Below are 26658 nucleotides of genomic sequence, written 5' to 3'. Positions count from 1 at the left end.
GAGATGTGGGTTCAATTCCTGGGTCAGAAAGATCCCTTGGAGGAGGGCATGGCAACCCACTCCAGTAAAAAAAGAAAAGTAGTAGTAATAACACAGAGTCAAATACCTTCTTGACTCTCTGGGTTCATAGGATAATATTTTAAATGTTTTGTTACTAATTATTTTTCTAAGTGCAACCTAGTTAAAGTATAAAAATTCATATTAAAAATTACTCGTCTTAACAAAAAGACACAATATATACCTCTCTGTGGTCACTTCTTTTGTTCTGCCCACTTTCAAGTTATATTTAATAAACTAAATGCTTAAGAGAACAGTGCTTAGAACTTGGCATGAATCAACTGTTAAGATAATAAGATAAAGTAGCTTAACATTTAAAAGCATAAGCCTAGACAGACATCTTTATTCAGGTCACAGCTGTCAGTTACTACCTGGGTGATCTCAGGCAACTTGCTTCTCTTCAGGCCTCTTTTTTCTTCTGTAAAACAGAGATAACAGTAATAGCATTTATCTCCCCGATTCCTATAAAGATTAAAGGTATTTAAATAAAAACATGTAAAATACCTGGGTTATGAAAGAACTTGATAACTGTTAGCTAAAAACTAGTCAGCAGGGGGCTTTCCTCACTGATAAAAGAATCTGCCTGCCAATGCAGGACACATGGGTTCAGTCCCTAATCGGGGAAGATCCACGTACTGTGAAGAAACTAGGCCCATGTACCACAACTATTGAGCCTGTGCTCTAGAGCTCAGGAGCCACAACTGCTGAAGCAGTCCCGCCCTAGAGCCCATGCTTCACAACAAGAGAAACCAGCACAATGAGAAGCCTGCGCTACCTGCTCGCCACAACTGGAGAAAAGCTCATGCAGCAACAAAGACCAAGCACAGCCAAAAATAAAGAAAAGAAAATCTATTAAAAAAAAACTAGTCAGTAGGGATTTTTAATGTATAAAGAAAATTATTCCTCTATTTGTGGACTAAAATAAAAGTTCCTAAAGCAAAACAGTGAAGGAGACTACTCTTAAAAACATCAGTTAAATCTTCTCATAAAATGGTTGGCTGGATATGCAGATAACAATGAAATAGTTGATTATAAAGTGCTATTGTTCTGGTAGAAAGAAAACTAGGTTCCCATTAATGGTACAGTTAAGGTATAATAGTTGTGTCTCTCCTACTTAAAAACTTTTGCTTAGAGGACTAATGTTCAGTCAGCTCCTTTGGCTCAATTCCATAGTTAACTGATTTGACACTGAATTTAAAGAGAAATTTTATCTTCCAAAAAGAGAAAATCTTTGTTTTGGTTTGTCTTTCTTCTATAGAAAAATTTCCAGAGGTTGATTCCTGTGAAATAATAGAATCCTTCAATATTGCTACAAAGGATGTTTTTAGAAGTATTATTTTGAATGAGTACAAAAGGTAAACATATCCTTTTTTTTTTTTAATATCCTTTTTTGATGGAATTGAAACATGTACTCTCTGCAAGTTTCCTTGAAAGTGACAACTAGCTGAAAGCTAGAAACTATGATTTTTTCCTTTAAATAACAGGAAATAATTATATAATATTCATTTTATAAATGGATACCTGTTGACAAGTGTGTGGATTCTGTTGATATGTTTTGACTGTCTCTCTCTAGGCTTCATGTGTAGAGCATTGCTTCAAAGCCATGACTGCATGTCAGAATTACCTGCAGAGCTTTTTAACAAGTGTATGGGTCACAGCCCCTGAGATTCTAATTCGGTGGGACTTGGGATGGGGCCCAGGTATCTATATTATTTTTTAAAGTTCTGAAGGTGATTATGATATGCAGTTCAAGTAGAGAACTTTATGGTAGTGATCAAGAGATAATATGTGATTTTTCTGATTTTCAACACTGCTGTAAATAATTATTTCCTTTATTACTCTAGGTGTGACGGTCGAGATTTGACTTCACTTAGGAATATAAATTGTGAGGTAGATATGTTTAAAATTCTTCACGGATCATCATTATTTCAGAGGGGACAGACACAGGTAATATATGTACAAAGCTACAATTATTTGCTAATACGAGATTGTTTAGATAGTCCTAATAGAAGTACATTTATGTAGGTTTTTAGCATATGGAATATATTATCTATTCAGAAGAAGATCTTATTTTTTAAAAATATGTTTAAAGATAATGAACATAGCAGTTGCCCCCAAGAATTTCCTCATTGCTGTCTGGTCTCTTCTTCCTGCTCCCCTCCTTTTCCTTAGGCAACTTTCATCACTGCGAATTAGTTGCATTTTCTAAAATTACCTCGTAGTTTTATAACATTTTTCTTTTAATCTTAGGTATACAAAATTAAGTTACTCATCTCTCTCTTTAGTCACTAAGTTGGTCACTCATCTCTTTCTTTTTCTCTTTAGTCACTAAGTCATGTCCAACTCTTGCGACCCCATGGACTGTAGCCTGCCAGGCTCCTCTGTCCATGGGATTCTCCAGAGAAGAATACTGGAGCGGGTTGCCATTTCCTTCCCCAGGAGATCTTCCCGACCCAGGGATTGAACCCAGGTCTCCTGTACTGCAGGCAGATTCTTTACCAACTGAGCTATGAGGGAAGCCCAACTTTTTTTTTGGCTATACCACATGGCATGTAGGATCTTAGTTCCCTGACCAGGGATTAAGCCCCTGTCCCCTTCATTGGCAGTGTGGAGTCTTAACCACTGGACCACCAGCAAAGTCCCAAGTCACTCATACTCCTCAGTTTATGACATTGTCACTGTTGGTCTATTTGAGGCTCTCACTTGTTTTCTCCATTTAGCCTGAACATCAGTCCTATTCTTTTCCTTTACATAAGCATCTGTTCTCTTATATTTAACATATATTTGTATGCACTGTTTCATGTATGGTAAAAAGCTTTAATTATGTAAATCACTAATTTTGCCCACCTAATGGGTACAAAGTGGTATGTCATTGCTTTCAGTTGTATTTCCTGATGAAGAATGAGTATCTCTTTATATGATAGCCAGTTAACATGATAATGGTATAAACCATACCCTGTGGGGTGCATACCTCCAGGGCACTCCTATAGATAGTGTCCCTAGAGTTCAACAAAGTGGTAGCCTTAGTTTAGGTTTGCTCTTTCATGAATTATCTACTTATATCCTTTGACCAATTTTTTTTTCTTTTTTTAAAATATAGTTTACTGTCTTTTTCATGCTATTTTTTAGTGAATTCTTATGTGTTTTAAATATGAATCCTTTTCAGCGACCATAATTTGTATGATTTGTATACATACAAATTATAAGCCTTCTAGCTTTGTTTGTGGTAGTCTACTAGAGGCATACCTCGGATATACTGCAAGTTCAGTTTCAAACCAGCACGATAAATACCACAGCAAAGCAAATCACACAAATTTTTTGGTTTCCCAGCACGTATAAAACTTACATTTTAAACTATCTGTAGTCCGTAGTACATGATAGCATATGTCTTCAATAACTGTACAAACCTTAATTTAAAAATACTGTTAAAAAAACACTAACCATCATCTGAGCCTTCAGCAAGTCATAATCTTTTTACTGGTGGAGGTTTTGAAAATTTCAAGAATTAACTACAATGTGACAAAAGACAAGAAGGGAGTAAATGCTGTTGGAAAAATGGTGCTGAGATGCCTGCTTGACCCAGGTTTGCCACAAACCTGGGTCAAGCAACCTTCAGCTTGCTTTAAAAAAAATCGTTATTGGCAAATAATTAAAAAGTTAAACACAATACAGTGAAGTACAGTAAAATGAGGCATGCCTATATCTGTCTACAGTGAGCCTAAAATCTTTGAGATCTTCTTTAAGAAATCCTTACTCCAAAGGCATAGAATTATGTACCTACTATTAACTTTCTAGTTTTAGCTATATCTGTCTTGGAGTTTATTCCTATACATGGTGTGAGGCAAAACCCTCCAGAGTGAGTCAGTTTTGCAACAGTGTTTACTAAAAATTTATTTTTTCCCATTAATTTGTAGTCACCTTATCATATTGAAAATGTACATTTTTGAACTATATACTCTGTTCCATTGTTTGTGAGTTCCCTGGGCCAGTGTCATATTCCTTTAATTATTATAGTTGGGGGATATATTTTAATACCTGAGAGATAAAACCTCCCTTTTTATTCTTCCTTCCCTCCCCCCCAAAATTGTCTTAGCTATTCTGGTACCTTTGTTCTTTCATTTAAATCAGTGATTTAGATTGGCTTTGCACTGACTTTATGGAATGAGTAAAAAATGGTATTTTCACAATTTCAATCAGTTTTTCAATAAATATAATCTGTCTTCTCTGATTTGTGTTTTCTTTTATGCCTTTTAGTAAAAGTTTATTATTTTTATTTTTTTGGCCATGCTGAGTCACTTGTGGGATCTTAGTTCCCCAACTAGGGATTGAACCTGGGCCCTCACTATGAGAGTGTGGTGTCCTATCCACTGGACCACCAGGGAATTCCCAAAAATTAAATAGCTCCATTAAGATATTTTGTATACTTTTGTTAATCATTCTGACAATCTCTGCCTTTTAACTGGAGTGTTTCATTCATTAAGGTTCAGTTTAATTATTAATTGAATTTAGTCTGTCATTTGATTATTTGTTTTTTTGTCTAGCCCCCCCCCCCCTTTTTTTTTTCCCTATTCCTTCTGCCTTCTTTTTGGATTAATTGAGTATTTTTTAAGATCTCCATTTTAATTTGTGTATTTGCTTTTTAGCTATACTTCTATATTATTTTATATGGTTACTATTAGAGAATACATCCTTAACTTTTCATAGTCTTTTTACAGTTAATTTTTCCCACTTCACACAAAGTGAGTAAAGTACAACCGTTTAGGTATATTTGCCCCTCATTCTATCCTTTATGCTGTATTTACTTCATGAGTTATATGTTTTACAACTCTACAAGGCAACATTATGACCTTTATTTTAAACAATAAGAAAAAAAGATAGACTTTTATATTGACCCACATATTTGACATTTCTGATGGTTTTTATTTCTTCCTGAAGATCCAAGTTTCCATTTGTTGTTATTTTCCTTCAATCTGACAAGACTTTAGTATTGTCCTTTGGATCTTATGATAACAAATTACTATTTTTCATTTATCTGAAAATGTCTTTATCTTTTACAAAGAATCTTTTTGCCAGAATATAGATCCTGGGTTGATATCTTTTAGCACTCAAAGAAATGGTCTGTTCCTTTTTGTTTTCCTTTTTCTATGAGAAGTCAGGACTCATTCATTTATCGTTGTCCCTGTAATTTATTGTTTTATCCGGGTGCTTTCAAGGTTTTCCTTGTCTTTGGTTTTCAGCAGCATGACTATGACAAGTGTGGTTTTCTTGTATTTATCCTAAGAATTTCCTAAGCTTTAAACCTGTAAATTTGTATCTTTCATCATACTTAAGAAATTACAGCTGTAATTTCTTCAAATATTTTTTCTATCTCATTCTCACTTTTCTCTCATTCTGGGATTGCCAGTATATATGTTTAGGCCGTTTGATATTGTCCCATAGGTCCTGGAGGCTGTGTTCTTTTTTCTCTGCTTTTTGTTCTATAGGTTGGGCAGTTTCTTTTAATCCTTGTTCATATTCACTGACTCTTGCATTATATTTGCATTATATTATTTTTCAGTTCTAGAATTTGTTGGTTTTTTTTTATGTCCTTGAATATAATAGTAAGCTGTTGAAAATCTTCTTTTAATCCAACATCTGAATCCGCTCAGGATGTCTCTGTTCTTGTCTTTTCTTTTAAATGGGCCCCTATCTTCTGTTTTCTTGTAGGTTGTATCCTGAATGTTGTGAATGATACAGTGTAGGGTCTCTGGATTATATTATGTCCCTCCAGTCTTCTTAGATTGACTTTTTTTAATTTTTTCCAGTTTTAAGCAGGAAGTTTTTTATTGGCTGAACTTTTATTGAAGATTCCTTTATGGGCAGGTTTATAAGTACTCCTCTTCTTGTCCTCCTCCCCCAGCACTCCTAATATCTTTCATATGTAGTCTATGTGATATTAGACATCTGGATTATTGAAATTTACATATAAAGTTATATGTAAATTATATAATTTCTAATGTTTACTGTACCTTGAATAAATGTTTATTGTACCTTGGCAAGCTTTGAATAGAATGTACTTATTTCTTTAAAAGCTAAATGAGTTTTTCACATGTTTTTCATTTTCATCTTTGTTGTTAGTAAATTAAAGCCTGAAGAATTTTATTTTTTTCTTTTTTAGGTGCTTTGTACTGTTACATTTGATTCATTAGAATCCAATTTTAAGTCAGACCGAATTATAACAGCTATAAAGTAAGTTATGTTTCCTGGTTATGATGTTACAATATATAATTCATGTGGCATATTATCATTTATTAAAGCCTGTATCTCTATACTTAATTTTTCTGTTTACCTAGTAGTGATTGCAAGGGTTTTTCTGTGCTATATTTGTCTCCTGACTTACTTATTCAAACAAAGCATTTAATTCTCTAGCATGGGTACATTTAGTTTATTCTCTTATCTCTAGAACCATTACTCTGGATAGATTTTTCCAGAGTATTTTTCCAGATTATTTCCATTAATAATAAGAATCCCAGTTCCCAAAAAGAATCCGGAAGTTGTTAAATGAAAAAAACTTATCTATTTCTAAGTACATTTGAACTTGTGTTTTAAAAAATACTTGATTCTCCTGCTCTGTTCCAAAAAAGTCAGCAGTAAAATCATGTTGATCAATTTTATATGATCAGAATCTATATTACAGTCCTCACCAACATTTCTGCAGCAGAGTTCTGAACTCACAGCCACAGATTTTCCTCAGTGCCTAACAGGGTTGCTTCCCTTTCCTTTATTAAGGGTCTCAAATGACCAAAGGACCACCTCCCATTTCCTGTTTCCCAGCTGATGAAGATAATCCCCAGTACCTTCAAGATTGTTGTTGTTTAGTCACCATGTCGTGTCCAACTCTTCGGTGACCCCGTGAACTGTAGCCCACTAGGCTCCTTTGTCCATGGGATTTCCCAGGCAAGAATATTGGAGTAGGTTGCTATTTCCTTCTCCAGGGGATTTTCTTGACCCAGGGATCGAACCCAAATGTCTTCGCGTCTCCTGCCTTGGCTGGAAGATTTTTTTACCACTGAGCCACCAGGGATGCCCATCTTCATGACAGCATCACTAATTATTTTTCATGTACCTAATAAAAGTAACAATGCAGCTGCATGTATAAGACTTGAATGTTCATCATAATCATGATTCTTTGTGGCAGGGGAGCTCTTAAACTTCTGTATTTTAAATTCCCACCTAGGCAAAAACTTGGTTGCCCTGTTCTTCTTCATGCTGACTCCTTTCTTCTAGGAGGCAACACAGCTTCATAAGTGTGTGTACTGGCTTTGGCCAGGGTACCTCTCTGCATTCTAGTCCCAGGTCTATAACCTCTGTAAGTGAGGTGGTACATATCACACATCTATGCTGGTCTTTTGTCTTCTCACCTTATAAAGTGCAGGTACTTAGCTAATGATCCCTAGGCTCCTCTCTAGCCCCCTAAATCGATGATTGCTTTAGTCTTCTGGAGGTGTCTTGTTTTCAAGTTTCTTTACAAAAAGCTGTAATTTATGGTTGTACAGATCCAGCCCTGGCTCAAGACTTTCTAAATCCTCTGTACAAAGAGGTGCCTTTTGTAATTCCACTCAAAGGGAACACTGTTTGTGCCAAGAACCTGTGTTCCTCAGTTAAAAAAAATTTGGTTTCCTGCTTCCAGGAATTTTTTCTTCTCATCTTTATTCTCCCCAATGTTGTACATTCAATAACAGTTCTCTTTTCAATCTTTTCAAACCCTGAAAAAAATCTTTGCCTGTCAGATCCTCTGATTGTTCTCAGTTATATCATTTCAGTTATTGATTTTCATTTCACGTTTGACTTAGAAGATCATAACTGAGATTTAAATGTTTGTAACATTTAGGATTCTCACTAGTTATTAATGCTTTAAAATGTGTCTATTGTCTTAGTATTTAAGTCTGGATATCTAAGTCTTTATTTGAAGCAAAATTGTTTTCTTAAATCTGTGTAGAATTCCTTCAAAAGCCCCAACCCTGGTGGGGGGACACAACTGACTCTGACATTCATCCTTCTAATTCTTCTGGTATTCAATTTCAGACCAGTTTTCCTTAATAACCAGTTTTTTAAATTCCCTTACATCTTTTTTCATTGTTTATTGAATAAATTTATATCTGCATGGTATCTTTAATATTATGCTTTTTGTTTGTAGTGGAATAAAAGATAAAAATTTCATGCTGCACTATGAGGTAAGGTGAATTTTTCCCAGTATTTTATTTTGAAAGATTTTTACAGTAGATAACCTGTATATCCACCACCTAGGTTCCTGCCATTAACATTTTACTATGCCAGTTTTATCATGTATCTGTTAAGGTTTGGGCACTTATTTTAATGCTTGCAGAGGGATTTAGAGAGTAGAGAGACAAGTAATACCTTTCCAACCAACAACATCCTGTTCTGAGTCAATACATAAAGGCTAAAGTATAGTAGACAATATTGTATTAGTCAAAGAGTTGTAACTGTTCACATGTATGTCCAACAAGTGGGGCTTTTCAAATACTTCAACAGGCAAATCACCATCTCCCTTTAGTTCACGTAAATGTTCATATTTTTACTTATTTGATTAGCAGCAAAAGAACTGAGGTATTTAATGTTAAATTATTTTATGTATGATATCAGTACATGTAATTGAGTTTTTGATTAGCTTTCCTAAGGGACCAGACGTGACACAGCCATATAGCACTCTAATTTTAGTATTTGAAGCACACAGTTTGGGAGACTAGTGTAACAGCAGCAGGCCTTTTGAGTGGCTGCTATTGGCTGCCCAGAATCCCAGCATCTCAATTTTGTTGAATCTGCTATAGCTAATAGAGAATATTTCATGTAGAAAATATATGCTAGAGAATATCTAAACCTGGAGATTCTCACAGGTTTTAAATCCCTAATATCCTGTTTGGGATATATACAGATGCTAGAGAAGCCAGAGAGGAATTATAATTGATAAGGCAAATCTTAGGTCAAGAACTGAAAAGCACATTGCAGTCTTTAAAAAAAATCTTTATAAAGACTTTAAAAAGGGCACCTGCAAAAAATACAGCTCTAGCTGATAATTGGGAAAAGAGGTGAGGGCAGAGGCAGAAGAAAGATACGGGCTGTATTGCTATTTTATTTCATTTTTTTAAAAAAATCTTTTTATCATAAAATACAGATACTAAAAACCATATAAAACAAAGGATGACTTAATGAGTTTTCATAAGACAGACATCCTTGTAACTACCACCAGAGTCATAGAATAGAATGTGTCCAGTCAGTCCTTCCATGTTTTTCATCCCAGTCTTAAAAACCTTCTTTCCCTAAAAGTAACTACTCTTCTAAGTTTTATATTAACAGTAATCACTTCCTTGGGTTTCTGTCACACATCCCTAGATACAGCAGTGTTAGTCTTGTCCATTTTTTTTTTAAATTTGATAGTCTTTAAGTCTCTTTTTGTCTACAGGTCTCTCCTCCATCATATTCTTTTCTTTACAGTCTTTCTGTTGAACTCCCAGAGCCATCTGACCTGCAGTACTCCCCACAGCCTGGGTGCTAACTGCACTCATGGTACAGTTCAGTGGTCCATCTCCTGCAAAGTGACCGCTAGATCTAGAGACCTTATCAGATTCATGTTCCATCTCTCTTTGTAAAAAATATTTAGTTAAAGTAAGTGGAATTCCAGATTTTTACAGGAAATTTCAGTTTAAACAACTACATCTAGTTTACATTCTTTTAAGACAGTATATCAATCAAATAAAATAATTTGCAACTCTTGGCTAAAGTAATACCCTTATTGGAAAAGATCTGTTTCCTTGATGTGCATTTTTTTTTAAATGTATATTTCCTGTATTATAAAAATATAGTATTTTGTTATTGTTAACAATTTAAATATTATAGACGTTTGAGTTGTAAATCCTCATAACCATCTATTTCCTACCCCAGGTGATATAAACACTAGAAATAGCTACTTTTAGCAGTTTGGTATATGTCTTAGCGGTCCAGACATTTTCTGTGTGTATGAATGTACTTTTTTCCCTTTTTTTTTTTTTTTTTAACAAATAAGGGATTCTATTTATTTTTGTAACTTATTTATATATATGGGATATCTTTCCATGTCAATTGTATATGTACGTGCTTTTTTTTTTGTTTGGTTTTTTAAGTTTCCTCCCTATGCAACTAATGAAATTGGCAAAGTCACTGGTATAAATAGAAGAGAACTTGGGCATGGTAAGTACAAATCTCTGTATATACATGATTTTATTAAAGAGACTTAGCATTTTTTTTTGTTTTTTGCTCATTATTTTCTATTCTGATTTAGGTGCTCTTGCTGAGAGAGCTCTGTATCCTGTTATTCCTAAAGATTTTCCATTCACCATAAGAGTCACCTCGGAAGTACTAGAGTCAAATGGTATGGTTTTGAAACATTTTTCCTATTGAAAAAGAATGGACTCCCTGTTATAGTTTTAGCTTTTCATAAGTAATGTTTCATTACATTTATTACTGTAGTACGCAAAACCACTGCAAGAGAAAAATGTGTTTAATCATATACTTGTCAGAATCTCTGTTCTTAACTAATGTTTTGAAAACAATATAAAAAAATGTTTATCTTTGTGTCTCTCTTGCAGTAGATCAAGTTTTGGTTGTTTCCTTATTTTTATAAACTAACCATAGAGCAAGGCCAGCTTGGAAAGAGGAAGGGGGGTAAAATATAGTGAACCGTTAAGCAGGGGACACTTGTCATGTATCATAAATAAAAGAAGATATCACAGAGAGAGGCTGGGTTTAAAAAGTCAAATTTATTTTTTTATTTTTTCAAGAGAAATTATCTTTTTTTTTTTTTTGCCATGCCATGCAGCTTGTGGGATTTTAGTTCTTTTAGATCTCCAGCCAGGGATTTAACCTACGCCTTGGCAGTGAGAGCACAGAGTCCTAACCACTGAACTGCCAGGAAATTCCCAAAAGTCAAATTTAAATTGAAACTCGTTCCACAGGTCAAGGGAAGGTAACATAATCATTAAAGGCAGAAAGGGCACAGGATTCTCAAACATGTAGCCTATCTAGATCAGATGGTTATAGATATTTTGTAAAAAATACCAAAGTTCAGAATTTAAACTAGGACTTTCAGTTCTTTACTGGGTGTGATTAAGCTATAGCTTATGGCCTAGCAAGAGAGCTAGAGCCCTGTATTTTTAACTGCCTCCTAGTTAAGCAAAAAAAGAGGCATGCTGGTTTTTCTGGTAGTTTCTTAGAAGCAGAATCTCTAGTACTGCTGTCCAATAGAACTTTCTGTGGTGACAGAAATTCTCTTTCTCTGTGCTGTGCTAAATTCAGCTAAGGGACTGAATTTATTTCAGATAATTTAAATTTAGCCACACGTTGCTAATGGCTGTCACATTGTGCAGCTCTGTACTCTGTGGTTTAGGAGAGCTTGCCTTAAGTGCTTTTAAAAAGAAGGAAAGAGTACTGAATATTTAAATTACAAATGAGTAATTGTAAGGAAATAACTAACAGTAGCAATTTTCTACATTTAACAAAAATCAATATTAAAGCAAGTATTTTCCTTTGTTTTTATAGGGTCATCTTCTATGGCATCTGCATGTGGTGGAAGTTTAGCATTAATGGATGCAGGTAAAAGAATTATGTCTCAAAACTACCAAAGCTTATTTATATAATATAGACTTAATCAGTAATAAAATATAGGATTTTTTTAAATTGTATTTTAGCAAGACTTGAAGAAGTCAGATTACAGATTACCAAACCAGGCCAGAAGGATGATAATTAAAAAGCACAGTTTCAACTACAGGTATCTGCTGAAATTCTTATTCTTGGCTAAAAGTAATAAATTGAAATTATTTATTTGGTGACCCCTTGGGCTTTTGAGAGCTCTGCAATTGATACCATTCACTAAGGAAGGTTGGCTTAGCAAGCAGAAGTATTAGGACCCATAAAGGAAAATAATTTATGTAATCTTTCAGTCGTTTTAAGCAAACCCTGGGAAGAAAGCCACTCATAGACGAGTACACAGAACTTTAGGAAGGAAGACTGCAAGTGGTTCAGTATAATCTCTGGATCTGAAACACCAAAAAGGAAAGAAGCAGCATGTTAAGAGACTCTGAAAACAGTATCTGCCAATTACCAGTGATGCTATTTAAGAAGAAAGAGAAGAGGAACCTAAAGACAAAGAGGCCACACACAGTTCCCTATAAGTTCTCACATTTACAGTACAGAAAAGGAAAAAGAAAGGATGATATAATGAAGAATGAAATTAAAGAATGGTCTAAGTGTATAATGTGTGTTAAATCACTCAGTCATGTCTGACTCTGCAACCCCATGAATCGTATGTAGCCTATAGGCTCCTCTGTCCATGGAATTTTCCCAGCAAGAATACTGGAGTGGGTTGCCATTTCCTTCTCCAGGGGATCTTCCCAACCCAGGGACTGAACCCACGTCTCCTGCATTAGCAGGCGGATTCTTTACCACAGAGCCATCATGATACCATTATCTAAAACCTTAAAACAGGGCAAAGCAAAAAAGCTAAAGGCAATTAAAGGCAGTTTTCTAGTTCTGTTCAGTGGAAGGAAAACATAACCTGATATTTAAGGTAGCTGGTTAAAATACCATGTCTATTTTCACTTTCATATATTAATTCAAAAATCTTTATTGTATGCTAACTCTGTGCCAAGCACTGATCTAAACTCTTGGGACTTGGTGGTGAACAAAACAAAGGCTCTGTCTCATGCAGCTTGCATTTATCACTCTTACAATCTCATATTGGAAAACACAGAACAAATCCTGAAAAAGGTGAACTGAAAGATAAAAGATCACAAGAGAGTCTTTATCTGCTCTAAATGAATTCAGATTTCAGGTCTAGATAAATTCATCCTAAGTAATGAGAATTTCAGGATAAGATAACTGAACCAGTTTGGCAGTATTGGAGAAATCCTGGAGGTTAGTATACCAAAAAAAAAAACAAAAGAATTCTTACTTTTGAAAGATATATGTATCTCCTGTAAAGTGTAATAACCCAGTGAACTTGACAGTGACCCTAGTGTATAAGTATTTTAACAAGGAGGTAGAAGAGTCACTCCAAGTAAGCCATGCCATAGAGCAGAGGGAGGATGGGGCTTGTACAGTGTATCTAGAGCTCAGCTTAGCAGTTTGTGACCTTGGCAGAAAAGGATGCAGAAATTGATAATGGATGATAAGTATACTTTTTGTAACTAGTTGAAGGGTGAGCAGCCAGGACTACATAATCTGATCGTAGGTTGGAGAGAGTTCTGAATTGGAGCTTGAAGATGCTCCATCCTAAACCTTGTCCTTAAAAACTGACTAAAAATGTTATTGAATTTACTAAGAATACTGGTCTGCCAATAAAAAGATACTGATAAAAAGTAGTATGTGAATAATGTGTTAAATGACAGTTTTGATCTCTTAAAAAAAAATGTTAACATTAAAAAATAAGGAGCCAAATAGAAAAAGAAGTTGATAAGAATGAATGTCAGATTCTACGGGAACAGCCAACAAATGGTATTCAATTCAAATAACATGAGTGCTTGCAATGTCTTACATCAGACGCTATCTATGCTACAGGGATACCCAGTTTTTTAAAAGTTTACAGGAACAAAAACAAACATAAAGATACTAACACATCAAAGAGATAATACAAATATGTACAATACAGATGAAGAACTAGGTTGAACATAATTGGCTTCATAGAGACAGCTACATTTCATGTGAATTTAAAGGCTGAGTGGTTGTTGAGCAGGCATATTATAATAAGGCCCATATTTCATGTGAAAGGAGCATGTGCAAAGTTATGAAACAGTATAGTGTGTTTCTGAAATATATTTGAAAGGTGTGATGATGTAATACACTGGGACTGTATTTCAAAGATCATTATTATACTAAAGAGTTTGAAATTTTCCTAACTCAGTATTCCATGAAAGAGAGTACCACAGGATGTTGATTGTTATATACTATGAAAAAAAATATGTTTACACAGGATTAAACAAGTTTGTTTAATATGGTTTAAATAAACCTAAATAGGTTAATGTGAATATTGAATCTCTAGGAACAGGATATTTCCCTAACTTTTTGACCACAGAACTTACATAAAAAATTCCTGAAAGCAAGTAATGGGGAACTTGAAGGATTTTATAGAGAAAAGTAGCATGATGTGAATCTGCTGTTCTTTTGGGGGTAGTTATTCCTAGCTTACATGATAGATGTAGGCGATGATGTGGGAGAGAATAGGAGCTGGGGTAGCGGGTAGGGGAGCTAAAAATCTGAAAACTGGACAGGGAAACTCTAGCCAGGGGGAAAAATAGTGTGGACTTGGACTAAAAAAGTAGCAATGGATATTTCAGTATTTGGAGGAAAAGACAGATTTTCTACAAAAAAAATATTTAGAGGATTAACCTCTAATCAGATTTTTGTGACTTGATTAGGTGAAGGAAATGAAGAAAGAAGTGTTGATTCTAATATGTCATTGCTTTCAATCAAGACAGGGAATGCAGGAGAAAAGGGTTTTATTGAGGGTGATTAAATTTTGAAATTTAAAATTTTATATTTATTTACATATTTAAGATGCATTAGGGACATTTGGACCCACTCCAGTGTTCTTGCCTGGAGAATCCCAGGGACAGGGGAGCCTGGTGGGCTGCCATCTATGGGGTCGCACAGGGTCAGACACAACTGAAGCAGCTTAGCAGCAGCAGCAGCAGCAGGGACATTTGGTGACGGACAGGGAAGCCTGGCGTGCTGCAGTTCATTGGGTCGCAGAGTCCGACACGACTGAGCGACTGAACTGAACTGAACTGAGGGACATTTAGCTGGAGATATCCAGCAGGCAGATGGGTTGTACAGATCTAGGTTTAGCAGAGAGAACTAGGTAGGAGGGGTAGATTTTTAAGTCATCAACATTATAGGTGATAGTTAAAACTGGACGTAAAGAATATGAAATGAGATCTCTACCACATTCCTTTATGCCAAATAAGTTTCAAGTGATCAAAACTTTAAACTTCCTTTTAAAAAATTAAACAAGATTTTATGAAACTCTTGGACAGAAAAAAATAAAGCCTTTCTATGGAATTCCCTGGAGAAGGCAATGGCAACCCACTCTTGAAAATCCCATGGGTGGAGGAGCCTGGTAGGCTGCAATCCATGGGGTCGCGAAGAGTTGGACATGACTGAGCGACTTCACTTTCACTTTTCACTTTCATGCATTGGAGAAGGAAATGGCAACCCACTCCAGTGTTCTTGCCTGGAGAATCCCAGGGACAGGGGAGCCTGGTGGGCTGCCATCTATGGGGTCGCACAGGGTCAGACACGACTGAAGCAACTTAGCAGCAGCAGCAGCAGGGAATTCCCTGGCCATCCAGGGATTAGTACTCAGTGCTTTCACTACTGTGGCCTGGGTTCAACCCCTGGTTGGGGAACTAAGATCCCACAAGCCATGCAGTACAGCCAAAAAAATTTTTAAAAAAGAAAACCTTTCTAAGCAAAATCCAGGAACTATGATTACATACAAAATCCTATACAGGAAAAAACACAAGAAGATCAACAGACTAGAAAATAATATTTTATCATGTATTTCATATTTGTTATTTTATTTACTGTAACAGTCTACATATTTAACAAAGGTCAATCCATATTAAAAACTCTTATAAATCAATAACAAAAGACTAACAACAATGTAAGAAAAAGGCTGAAGGCCATGAAGAGCCAGTTCACAGAAAAAGAAATATGGTTTAAAAACATTTTTTAAAAGTTCAACTTCACTAATAAAAGCAGAAATCAAGTTAAAAAGAGGAAGTTACCATCTTTATCATTCAGATGGCAAAGGTCAAAAGATTTAACAAAAATTAACAAGAATGTAGAATAGCAGGGAGCATCATATACTGCTGGTAAAAGTATAAAATACTAAACACTGTGGAAGACAGTTTGACATTATAAGAAATGTAAATCCACACCCGCTTCAACTCAGTAACCCCACTTCTACTGTGTAGCTTATAAACACATACAGGGAGTACTCTGCAGCTATTCAAAAGAATAAGGTAAAAGATTAGACTCACATTTAGATTCCCTGGGTATAATTTTTGGGAGGATACACAAAATCTAATGGTGCTGTCATGGGGAGGTGGACTGAAGGACTCAGGCTAAATAGATTTATCAAGTACATGATTATTTTTCAAAAAGAAGGCTCCAAAAGCAAAACACAAAGAAATGGATTACTTTCAAAGTTAAGTTTGCCACTATTAGGGAAGTTTTTGTTGAGAACAAAGAATTATGTTAAAGGACTTTTATTATATATTTAAGAAGAAATGAGGCAGGCAGATGATTTATTAAGGCTTCCATCGCGGCTCAGCTGGTCAAGGATCTGCCTGCAATGTGGGAGACCTGGGTTCAGTCCCTGGGTTGGGAAGATCCCCTGGAGAAAGGAAAGGCTACCCACTTCAGTATTCTGGCCTGGAGAATTCCACAAACTGTATAGTCCATGGGGTCGCAGAGAGTCGGACAGGACTGAGCAACTTTCACTTTGACTTCCTCTAACTTAGTTTTGATAATTGTCAATATAGAACACCATCCCCTTATATTAAAATATCAACAGAACGATGAATAACCTATGTTCGGCTGATACGTACACATTGTACACAAGTTCTTTTCTCATTATAGGAGTGCCAATTTCATCTGCTGTGGCAGGTGTGGCAATAGGATTGGTCACCAAAAACAGTCCTGACAAAGGTGAAATAGAAGACTATCGTTTGCTGACAGATATTCTGGCAAGTATATTCACCTTTTCAAATGTTTAACAGTGAAGATTATACACACTTTGTAAACAAAGTGCTTAGAAGAATGCTAGTGCTGGAAAAATAGAAATCCGTCTTCTTAACTTTCTCCTGCATATCTGCCTTGGATTTTATAGGATATGAGTTAAAAACAAATATTACAGTATGAGTATTCATATTGGCTCACTTTAAGATGATTATAAATTAGTCCTTATGCATTTATGGGACATTATCTAAAAATAAACTGATTTTCTAATGAAATATATGTAACTTAAAACTCCATATTTTTTTTGTATTTAATACATGAGTTTTTTATTTTATTAATATGTGAAATATATATGTTCTAAAGGACATAGTTCACTTACAGAGCTATTTTTAAAAATTCCTCTACAGTGACTATGGGTGAATTTCACTTTTGTTTAAAACTATTATTATATCATAATTTTTTTAATTGTTTAAGGGGATTGAAGATTACCATGGTGACATGGATTTCAAAATAGCTGGCACTTCTAAAGGAATAACTGCATTGCAGGTATTTTAGAACCTATTTTATTTTGTTTTTAAATAGTTAATATCAGAAATCAATATTTATATAATTTTTTGGCTCTTCCATATTAGGCTGACATCAAATTACCTGGAATACCGATAAAAATTGTAATGGAGGCCATTCAGCAAGCCTCAGGTACGCCAAGCCAGTATGCCTGATTCTTCTTTCATCACTGTCTATGTGTTAAATGTGAATTATAATGCCCATTAGGCTTATTATTTAAAATAGGCTTATTCTAAAATACTGCTTTAGAAAATGAAATTTAATGTGATAACCTAAATCAAGAAGTATTAAGTTTCTAGGTACATAACTATCACCAAAGTGGATGACCAGTGAAAATTCAGTTTTTACAAATTGCCTCCCCAAGATAGGATTTATGGAGAGGGGAATACAAGTAGAATTTTTAAGGTAATTGAGATGCGAAGAACTTTGATTATTATGTTTTTATTTCTTCTAGTGGCAAAAAAGGAGATATTACAGATAATGAACAAAACTATTTCAAAACCTCGAGCATCTAGAAAAGAAAATGGACCTGTTGTAGGTAATACATTAAAATTATTGATTTGATGATAAGGTAAACATTATATGGAAGTACACTGCTATTTAAAAAAATTTTTTTAATCTATACACAAAACAATTTAAATGCTTTTATAGTTAAAATACTTTAAATTTGAGGGGATAATCTGAAACATAAGAACTTTTTTAGTCACGTAGTAAACTGTTTTTCTGTTTCATACTAAAATATTTGTACAAGTGTCTTAGCCAAGTCTTGACTAAACAGTACATTTTTAGGTTCATACATACATATGTATATATATGAATGAATATGAATTATTTCTATTTTTGTTTATGCTACATTTCAGAAACTGTTCAGGTTCCGTTATCAAAACGAGCAAAATTTGTTGGACCGGGTGGATATCATTTAAAAAAACTTCAGGCTGAAACAGGTAAGAGTTGTACGAAGTTTGGGATTTTTTTATTTAGGTCATGTAAGTTTGCCATTAAGTTTGCCTCTACTGTGTTTCTCCAAAAATATGTTTGAGAAATGAGAAATGTAACACATTTCAATGAGATGAGAAAAGGATGTAACATTGACATGTCTTTATTTCTGTGTACGCCTCTTAATTAGTAAACGATCATCTTTAATTATATTCAAGAAGAGTGACTTAGAATTAATCCTTTTTGCTTCAACATTTTAAAGTCAGACATTTAGAAAAACTACTTTTTCACGTTAGAAGAGTTTCCTTTAATTTTTCTTATTATGAGTTCTATTTTTCACTTAGTCTTATTTATTTAGACTTTTATTTTCTTTAGAGAATATGTGTAGAAGTAGTATGCTTTAATTTGCTTTTTTTTCTGGAATCAATCTTTGGGATACCTAGTCACTTACCAGCTTTGAGGCTATAGAAGGAGCATAAGAAGTCAAGTAACCTTAGGCAGTTCCCAAGATTGAGAAATGACATGATTTCATCCCTCATCCATCCGATGACTACTCTAAAAAGAGGGAAAAAAAAGAAACAGTGAGGAAAGTGTTCTATAGTTTCTTCTAATTAAAAACACAAGAACCAAAATTAGAACTTAATGTTTTCTCCCACCAAGAAAAGGGACACTGTTCACTGTTGCATCCCCAGGGCCTAGTGCAGTGTTGGATACAGAGCAGGTGTGCCGTGTGTATTTGTTGATGAACGAATCCCTTCGTGATTCCTTGTGATTAAACAGACAACCCTGCCCAGCTACTTCCAGGTCACCCCCTGCTCTCAAATTTACTTTTAAGGCTTTTCTCCACTGGAATGAGCAAGTTAACTTCAATATGTAAAATTATCTTTTTAAAAGGAGTCACTATTAGCCAGGTAGATGAGGAAACGTTTTCTATCTTTGCACCAACACCTGGTGCCATGCATGAAGCAAGAGACTTCATTACTGATATCTGCAAAGATGATGTAAGTATTGAGCTTCTGATAGTTACTTTTTTTTCCTACCTTTTGTTACTGTTTTCTTTATGAATCTTATGGTTTATTTTGTACTTACAGCAAGAGCAGCAATTAGAATTTGGAGCAGTGTACACTGCCACAATAACTGAAATCAGGTAATATCAACTAAAACACTATGCTACTTTTTGTAAGATTTTATATTATAACCTCATATTAACTTCACATTTGCATTATTTAGTTTGAAAGTATAAGGTGTTTAGATTATGTGTCAAATGCCATATAATCATTATTCTTAAGATAAAATTTATTTTCTACACCAGTTTGTAGATTTTCATGAACATGGGTCTGTGATTATTATACTAATAGATTTTTCTGACTGAACTGTTTTCTTTAACCAAAGTTCCCACCATTTTAATCTTCCATTAAACATGTTTCCTTTCTCTTTGTACTTTTTTCTTTTTGGTAGTTTCTTGTTGACTTGTTTTCAAGATAGTATTAAATGCCTAAGTAGTACAATTTTTTAAATGCCAGTTTCAACCTCAACTCATTTTTTTAAGATAGCTAAAAAGACTGAATTTTCTCAATCAGAAAATTACCTTTCGGGGACTTCCCTTGTAGTCCAGTGGTTAAGACTACAGGCTTTCACTGCAGGGGGTGTGGGTTCCATCACTGGTCAGGGAACTATTATCCCACATCCCCTCCCTCCCACCTCCCCACCAGAAGAAAGAAAATTCACTTAATAAGAAAAAAAAAGAAATTATCAGATGTAACATAAATGTTCAGAACTAATTGAAATGAATCATAAAAGACAATGGAATAGTTTTTTTAATATCACAGGTGAAAACTAAGAAATGGGCTGGCTTATTTTAGTAGATTAGAGGAAAAAAGATATATTTTTTAATAAAATAAGTGCCTGATTTTATCTATCCCGCTTCCTTAAATCAGGCTTCCCTGATAGCTCTGTTGGTAAAGAATCCACTTTGCATGCAATGCAGGAGACCCCAGTTCAATTCCTGGGCGGGGAAGAGCCACTGGAGAAGGCATAGGCTACCCACACCAATATTCATGGGCTTCCCTTGTGGTTCAGCTGGTAAAGAATCTGCCTGCAATGCAGGAGACCTGGGCTTGATCCCTGGATTGGGAAGATACCCTGGAGAAGGGAAAGGCTACTCCAGTATTCTGGCCTGGAGAATTCCATGGACTATATATAGTCCATGAGGTCGCAAAAAGTCGGACACGACTGAACAACTTTCACTCATTTCACTTCACTTCCTTAAATCACTACTTAACAGGTTGATCATTCTACACTTACTTTAAAATATTTAATGCCATTTCAAAGTTTTTGGAAAATATTATGAAGAGAAATATAAAAGAATGTATATTCCAAAAGCTTTTCCCTACCTATTTTTCCTTTATCTTCTCTCTGTCCTTTGATCCGTAAGTATTTAAATACAAGGTGTATTTTCCATTGGAAAAATAAGTATCCCACTTAGATAATCATACTTTTTATAGTTATAAAAAACATGTACTGGAGAGTGATTTTTATGTGTTTTTTTACTTTGTTCTCCTGTGAAAACATAACCACAGTTTAATTATCTGTAGAATAAAGTTCCTTATTACTCTAATCAGGCTTATTTCCTTACTGTAGAGACACTGGAGTAATGGTTAAACTCTATCCAAATATGACTGCAGTACTACTTCACAACACACAACTTGATCAACGAAAGGTAAAAACAAGAAAGGCAGATTTGATTATTTTAACTGCCTGAAAATAACCATAGTGAAATTACCTAGGTTGGTAAGAACCGTACACGTTGTCCACTACTAGACTAAATACAAAGACAAAACAAAAAAGACAGAAATACTGCTCGACAAAAGGGTTTACAGTGTTTTCCAGTAATGTTTCTCCTTCAGTGATGGAGTAGAAACATTCTTGAATGTTTTGAAGTGGAACAGTTCTAGAGTTAACACATAGCAATTTCTAAAAATATCTAGCTATAGCCCTGTTTTCCCAATTTTCCTGACCAGCCAGTCATGTAAAGATAATTCTTAGGATGTCCTTAATCTTTATTATAGTCTATATTTGGAAGACTTAAGAATATGAAACCATTCGAGAATACTATGGGGCAGAGAAATAATAGGTGTTTTACCAAATATTAAAATATTATATAAATACAGGATCAAACAGTAGATTACTGGCCCAGAAATGGACAACAAAAATCAGAAATAAACCCAGTTATGTGCATAAGAATATAATACATACTAAAAGTTGCATTTTTAGTTGAGAAACCAAGATTATTCAATAAATCATATTGGAATAACCTGTTTTCATAAAACAGGATCTTGCCTCTTTTTATACCAAAGTCCTATTTGGATCAAGAAGTTAATGTAAAAAAGAAAAAGAATTTTAAGGCAGTGAGGGCAGAAAAAGAAAATCTGGACATCAGGAAGGGTAAGGGTTGAGGCAGGACACTAGATGAAAATACAGATATTTTATTAATCTTGGAACTGGAAAAATCTTTTTCGGCATAATATCAAAGCCAAAAATGTAAATAAAGTGATAACATTTGACCCCATCATTTTTTAAAATTATGGCAAAATTATAGTAAGTTTGAAAGACAAGCAGCAATTTAGGGGAAAAAATACTTTAACATATGACATATACTGAGGGCTTGTATAAACCAGTAAGAAAGATGAGTATCAATAGGAAAAATGAGCAAAGAACATGGAAAAATTGTTTTTTAACTTGACCAAGATATTCAGTATCAATAGCAATTTTTTTAAATGCAGGTAAAGCCAAGTTCCCATTTTTCAGCTTTTCAGATAGTTGAAAATTCCCAGTGTGCATGAGTGTAGAGATAAAAATGGACATACAGGAATGTGAATTGGGGCAAACTTTGGAGAGTGTCTAGTAAAGGTACGAGTACCTTTGGTACAAGTCCCATCACATGTAGGACATTGTTCTGAGAAAATAAGAGTACATGAATATATAATAAGACTGCAATTTATTTTTCCTCAGCATTTTGAAAATTTTTAAACCTAAGAAAAGTTGAAAAAATAATAGACCAAATACTCATATACCTTTCCCCTAGATTCATAGATTAAACCAATAAAGCTATTTTCCACTTGGAAAAAAATGTGTACTACCATGGATAGTAGGTAGGTTATGCATGACAACTAATAGATTAACATGTTTTCTTTCAGATTAAACATCCCAGTGCTTTAGGATTAGAAGTTGGCCAAGAAATTCAGGTACTTGTATTCATCCTTTTAGCCTTAAAGTTGTAAATTATACTTTGTTTCAATTATTTGTTTAATCAAATAAGCTGAAAGAATCAAATCTACATTTGTGGTTTATATTATTTATATGCTGTCTTCTTTTTTAACTTTTTATATTATTTATATGCTGTCTTCTTTTTTAGCTTCTTCCTTAAAACAGACTCATTAGGGATTTAGATATAGTTCTTGCCCTCAAAGAGCTTACAGTTTAGTTAGGACAATAGTCCCCCTTTAAAGCTTTTAAAAATACATGAGCAACTCAGCGATGGATATGTAGAATCAGTGATTCAGAGACAGGACATGAGGAACATGATAGGTAACTTTGAGGAGTTAGGACTTGAATTGCTTCGGTATATACTGGTTGAGGCTGAAAATTTTTGAGTTTGATGAAAGCCATGATGTCAATTCTGGAATTCTGATAACCAAATTGACCTTTGTAATAGTCCTTATGAATAGATGAAAGAAGTGGTTGCCAGTCTGGTGTTTTTTTGTTTTTTTTTTTTGGCTACACTACATTCTGTTCCAGTAGTGCCTAATACCTATGACCTGAGTAAAAACTAAGACATAAATTTATTCCCAATCTGTCATTCCATTATTCACAAAGCCTCCAGGGAAAGGTAAGAACTAAAACATAATCTCTGTATAAGATTTTTTTTTTTTTTTTAAACATCAGAAGGGACTTAAAAGTTAGCACATCCCCTCTGACTTTCAGTGTCTAAGGTCAAGCCAAATAACCTTCAGCATGATAGATGGTCCTTTGAGTGTTAGTCTGAGTGACCTAAGCATAATCCTATATAGATTGTAGCACAGTTAGGGTCAAGAAGCTGTCGTCTAGATTCATTCACCATGGTTTTTACTGTTCTTCCATAATAGGGACAAACAAAAAGGCACAGATAAGTCTAACAGAAGATTATAATCACTACTTATCCAAGTATTTTTAGCATATACCTCCAATTAGCACTGAGAGATGCTTTCAGTGAACAAGTAAAAACTTTAATCATTGCCTTTTTAGACCAAGTATCTTTTAATTTGGATATCAGTCAATGCACTGTAACTTTTAAAGTATCTTGTTGTTCAGTCACTCAGTCATGTCCAACTCTTTGCAACCCCGTGGACTGCAGCACACCAGTATGTTTAAAGTATATTTGTTTCTTTAACACAGGTGAAATACTTTGGACGTGATCCAGCTGATGGAAGAATGAGGCTTTCTCGTAAAGTGCTCCAGTCTCCAGCTACAACTGTTGTCAAAACTTTAAATGACAGAAGTAGTATTGTAATGGGAGAATCTGTTTCACAGCCATCATCTAATTCTTCTTGATTTTTTTAAAGAATTCTAGAGTTATATTCTATAGAGCAAAATTTCAGTAGCATCTTCTAACGTGTAGATTTATATATAATATAAATATATTCTAATGATTTATATGAAAAAGCTCACTTTAGGTGTTCCATTTTTTAAATTGAGTTACCTGTATTATTATTTACATTATAAATCAATACATATTATTAAAAGTAAATCATCTATACATATAAGACTCCCAACTGCTAATAATTTGGAAAAATAAAACTAGTTCTTAACCTCTAGAGACCAATGGAGAAGGAAATGGCAACCCACTCCAGTATTCTTGCCTAGAGAATCCTGTGGACAGAGGAGCCTGGTGGGCTGCTGTCCATAGGGTCACATAGAATCGGACACAACGGAAGTGACTTAGCATGCATGCCTTGGAGAAGGTAATAGCAACCCATTCCAGTATTCTTGCCTGGAGAATCCCAGGGACAGAGGAGCCTGGTGGGCTGCCGTCTATGGGGTCGCACAGAGTCAGACACGACTGAAGCGGCTTAGCTGTAGCAGCAGCAGTGCCACAAAGTGAAAATATAGGTCACTAACTACAAACCACAAAACGATTCCATTTCCACTTAAACCAAGGTCATACACTTTATGTCTGAACTTTTTTTTATTTTTTGTCTTCATTCATATCTTGGTAGTTTTCCCTGCTTTCCAATAAAGTTTTTGTATGAGGGCTATTATATGCTAAGATCTCTAATTTATAATGACTCTAATGACTCAAATTGACTACCCATCTTTGGTAGTAATGCAGTATAGGTACTCACAAGACTTGTTCCTTTATAATCTTTGTCACTAACACTTCCCTGCTCACAAATCATAGATTTTTTAATACAAAATTTTTTTTTTCTCATAGAATATCTTGAATTTCTAGATCTGACATCATTATCTTTCTTAACTTCAGTTCAGCCAAGCATAGCATTCATTTATTCAATACTTACTATGTGCCAAGTTCTAGAATGTGTACAGGAGGTAGATCAGTAAACAAACAAAGTTCCAATGCTCACATTCTAGTGGATGGAAACAATAAGTCAGACAGTGGTAGGTTCTTTAAAGAAGAACTGTAAAGGGGATAGAGTGATTTTTTTTTTTAAAGGTACTATTGTAGATAAAATGATCCAGAATAGCATCTCTGAATAGGTAACATTTGAGCAGAGACCTAAATGAAGTGGAGGAAGATATACAGCAATTTTGGAAAGAAGATTCCGGATAAAGGGACTAACAACTTTATTAGTATGGTATGTGTAGAATATACAGCAGCCTTTCTATTCTAGGAACCAATTTCATACAGTCCTTTTACTCCTTTGTCTTGTGCCTATTCTTCAACAAAATTAGAAAGCAAATTTTATAAAACAAGAGGAGATATAATCAGTGCAAGGTGATAATTTTCAAAGCATTTAATCTGGAAAGAATAATGTTTGCTTACTTGTAAGAAGAAGAAAGATATGAAGGTCGTGTAACTTTAAGCGGCCTTTACAAAATTCCAGGCTCATGAGAGCCTAGGGTGGTAAGCAGCAAAAATGGAAAAGAGAATGTATCTTGGTATCAAGGGTCAGAAACCAACCTAAATTAAGCCAAAGCTAAGAGGGAATTTTGTCACAGGGCCATGAATTTCACAGAAAATAAGTCACAATCCCTATGGTAGAATGGAACCAGGACTGTCAGGTAATTATTAGGAACTAAGACAGTTCTCCCCTACCTATGGAGTCTCATCACCTCTCATTTGAGCTTCTTTCCATATAACAATTTTTTTCTTCTAAGTCAGTATATTCTCATAGCATGGGGCAAAAGATGGCTGTCCACAGGAAGTTACTTGTCTCTGAGTTCAACTTCTGGAGGAGAAAAGGATAGGCTTAACTTGAGAAAGGTGTCAAACCTGACAGGATTGCCAGATAAAATAACAGAATGCCAAGTGAAATTGAAATTACAGGTAAACAAATGTTCAGTATAGTATGGCCTCTACAATATTTGGGATGTGCTTATATTTTAAAAAATTATTCCTCATTTATTTGAAATTCACATTTATCTGGGTTTCATATATTTTTGTTTGCTAAATCTGATAACCCTAAACCTGGTGCAAGCAACTAAGTCAAGGAATTCTTAAGGGCTCATTCCTGGGAGAGGAGAATGTACAGAAAAAATGGACTGAGCCTATACCCAAGATACTGCAGAACAAACATGAAAAGAAAATGGACAGACTTAGATTAACTCAGATAGTAGGGGATGCAGGTGAGAGAAGAAAAGGCAGATTTCAGCCTGAGGGTTGTGAAGACAGGCAGATCTATGACATGAATAGTAAACCTGGAGGGGTAAATAGTTTTAAAGAAAAAAGTGTTTATTAAATATGAGCATGAAATCACCAACATATTGGTTGGATATTCACCTGAATATCTGAAAAAGCAACTGAGGCATAAATGACTTTTGCAGAGAGAATATTTTAAAACAGTTTTAGTTTTACCATCTCAAGCATATCTCAAATCACTGCAACAGGTTTCAAAGTTAACTCTGAAATTTACAAAATGAAAGGTTATTAAAACTACCTATTATGAGCACAGTACCAAGTTATGGAACAGTTTGCTTCCTTCTGAGATTTACATGTATAGTCAGTAGTTTATGAAAAGCTGACTGATGAACAGTCTAGTAAAGGTTTTTAAAAGTCATAAAAAGATAGGGGAAAGAATAGGTTAATTCTAATTGGAAGAAAAAGTGAAAGTTTCT

General features: G+C 34.7%; 1 protein-coding gene across 6 annotated transcripts in view; it reads left to right on the top strand.

Annotated features, from left to right (window-relative positions):
• PNPT1 (polyribonucleotide nucleotidyltransferase 1) overlaps positions 1–24623 on the top strand; it is a 40583-nt gene extending 15960 nt beyond the window's left edge. For 5 of the 6 annotated variants that reach the window (XM_055540145.1, XM_055540146.1, XM_055540148.1 and 2 more), the window contains 17 exons: positions 1316–1412; positions 1902–2004; positions 6215–6285; positions 8234–8270; positions 10215–10281; positions 10373–10462; positions 11629–11682; positions 16729–16835; positions 17302–17373; positions 17460–17523; positions 17846–17929; positions 18252–18335; positions 19222–19328; positions 19419–19474; positions 20968–21046; positions 22524–22571; positions 23761–24623. In XM_055540145.1, coding sequence (XP_055396120.1) covers positions 1316–1412; positions 1902–2004; positions 6215–6285; positions 8234–8270; positions 10215–10281; positions 10373–10462; positions 11629–11682; positions 16729–16835; positions 17302–17373; positions 17460–17523; positions 17846–17929; positions 18252–18335; positions 19222–19328; positions 19419–19474; positions 20968–21046; positions 22524–22571; positions 23761–23916 — 1376 coding nt within the window. In that variant the 3' untranslated portion in view covers positions 23917–24623. Of the gene's footprint in view, positions 1–1315; positions 1413–1901; positions 2005–6214; positions 6286–8233; positions 8271–10214; positions 10282–10372; positions 10463–11628; positions 11683–16728; positions 16836–17301; positions 17374–17459; positions 17524–17845; positions 17930–18251; positions 18336–19019; positions 19192–19221; positions 19329–19418; positions 19475–20967; positions 21047–22523; positions 22572–23760 lie in introns of those variants that run through there. The other variant, XM_055540150.1, reaches the window with a different exon arrangement.
• The last annotated feature ends 2035 nt before the right edge of the window (positions 24624–26658 follow it).

Source organism: Bubalus kerabau, chromosome 11 (genome assembly GCF_029407905.1).
Source record: "Bubalus kerabau isolate K-KA32 ecotype Philippines breed swamp buffalo chromosome 11, PCC_UOA_SB_1v2, whole genome shotgun sequence".
Taxonomy (NCBI): Eukaryota; Metazoa; Chordata; class Mammalia; order Artiodactyla; family Bovidae; genus Bubalus; species Bubalus kerabau.
Note: the sequence above shows the minus strand (reverse complement) of the source record. Positions and strands in the feature narration are given on the sequence as shown.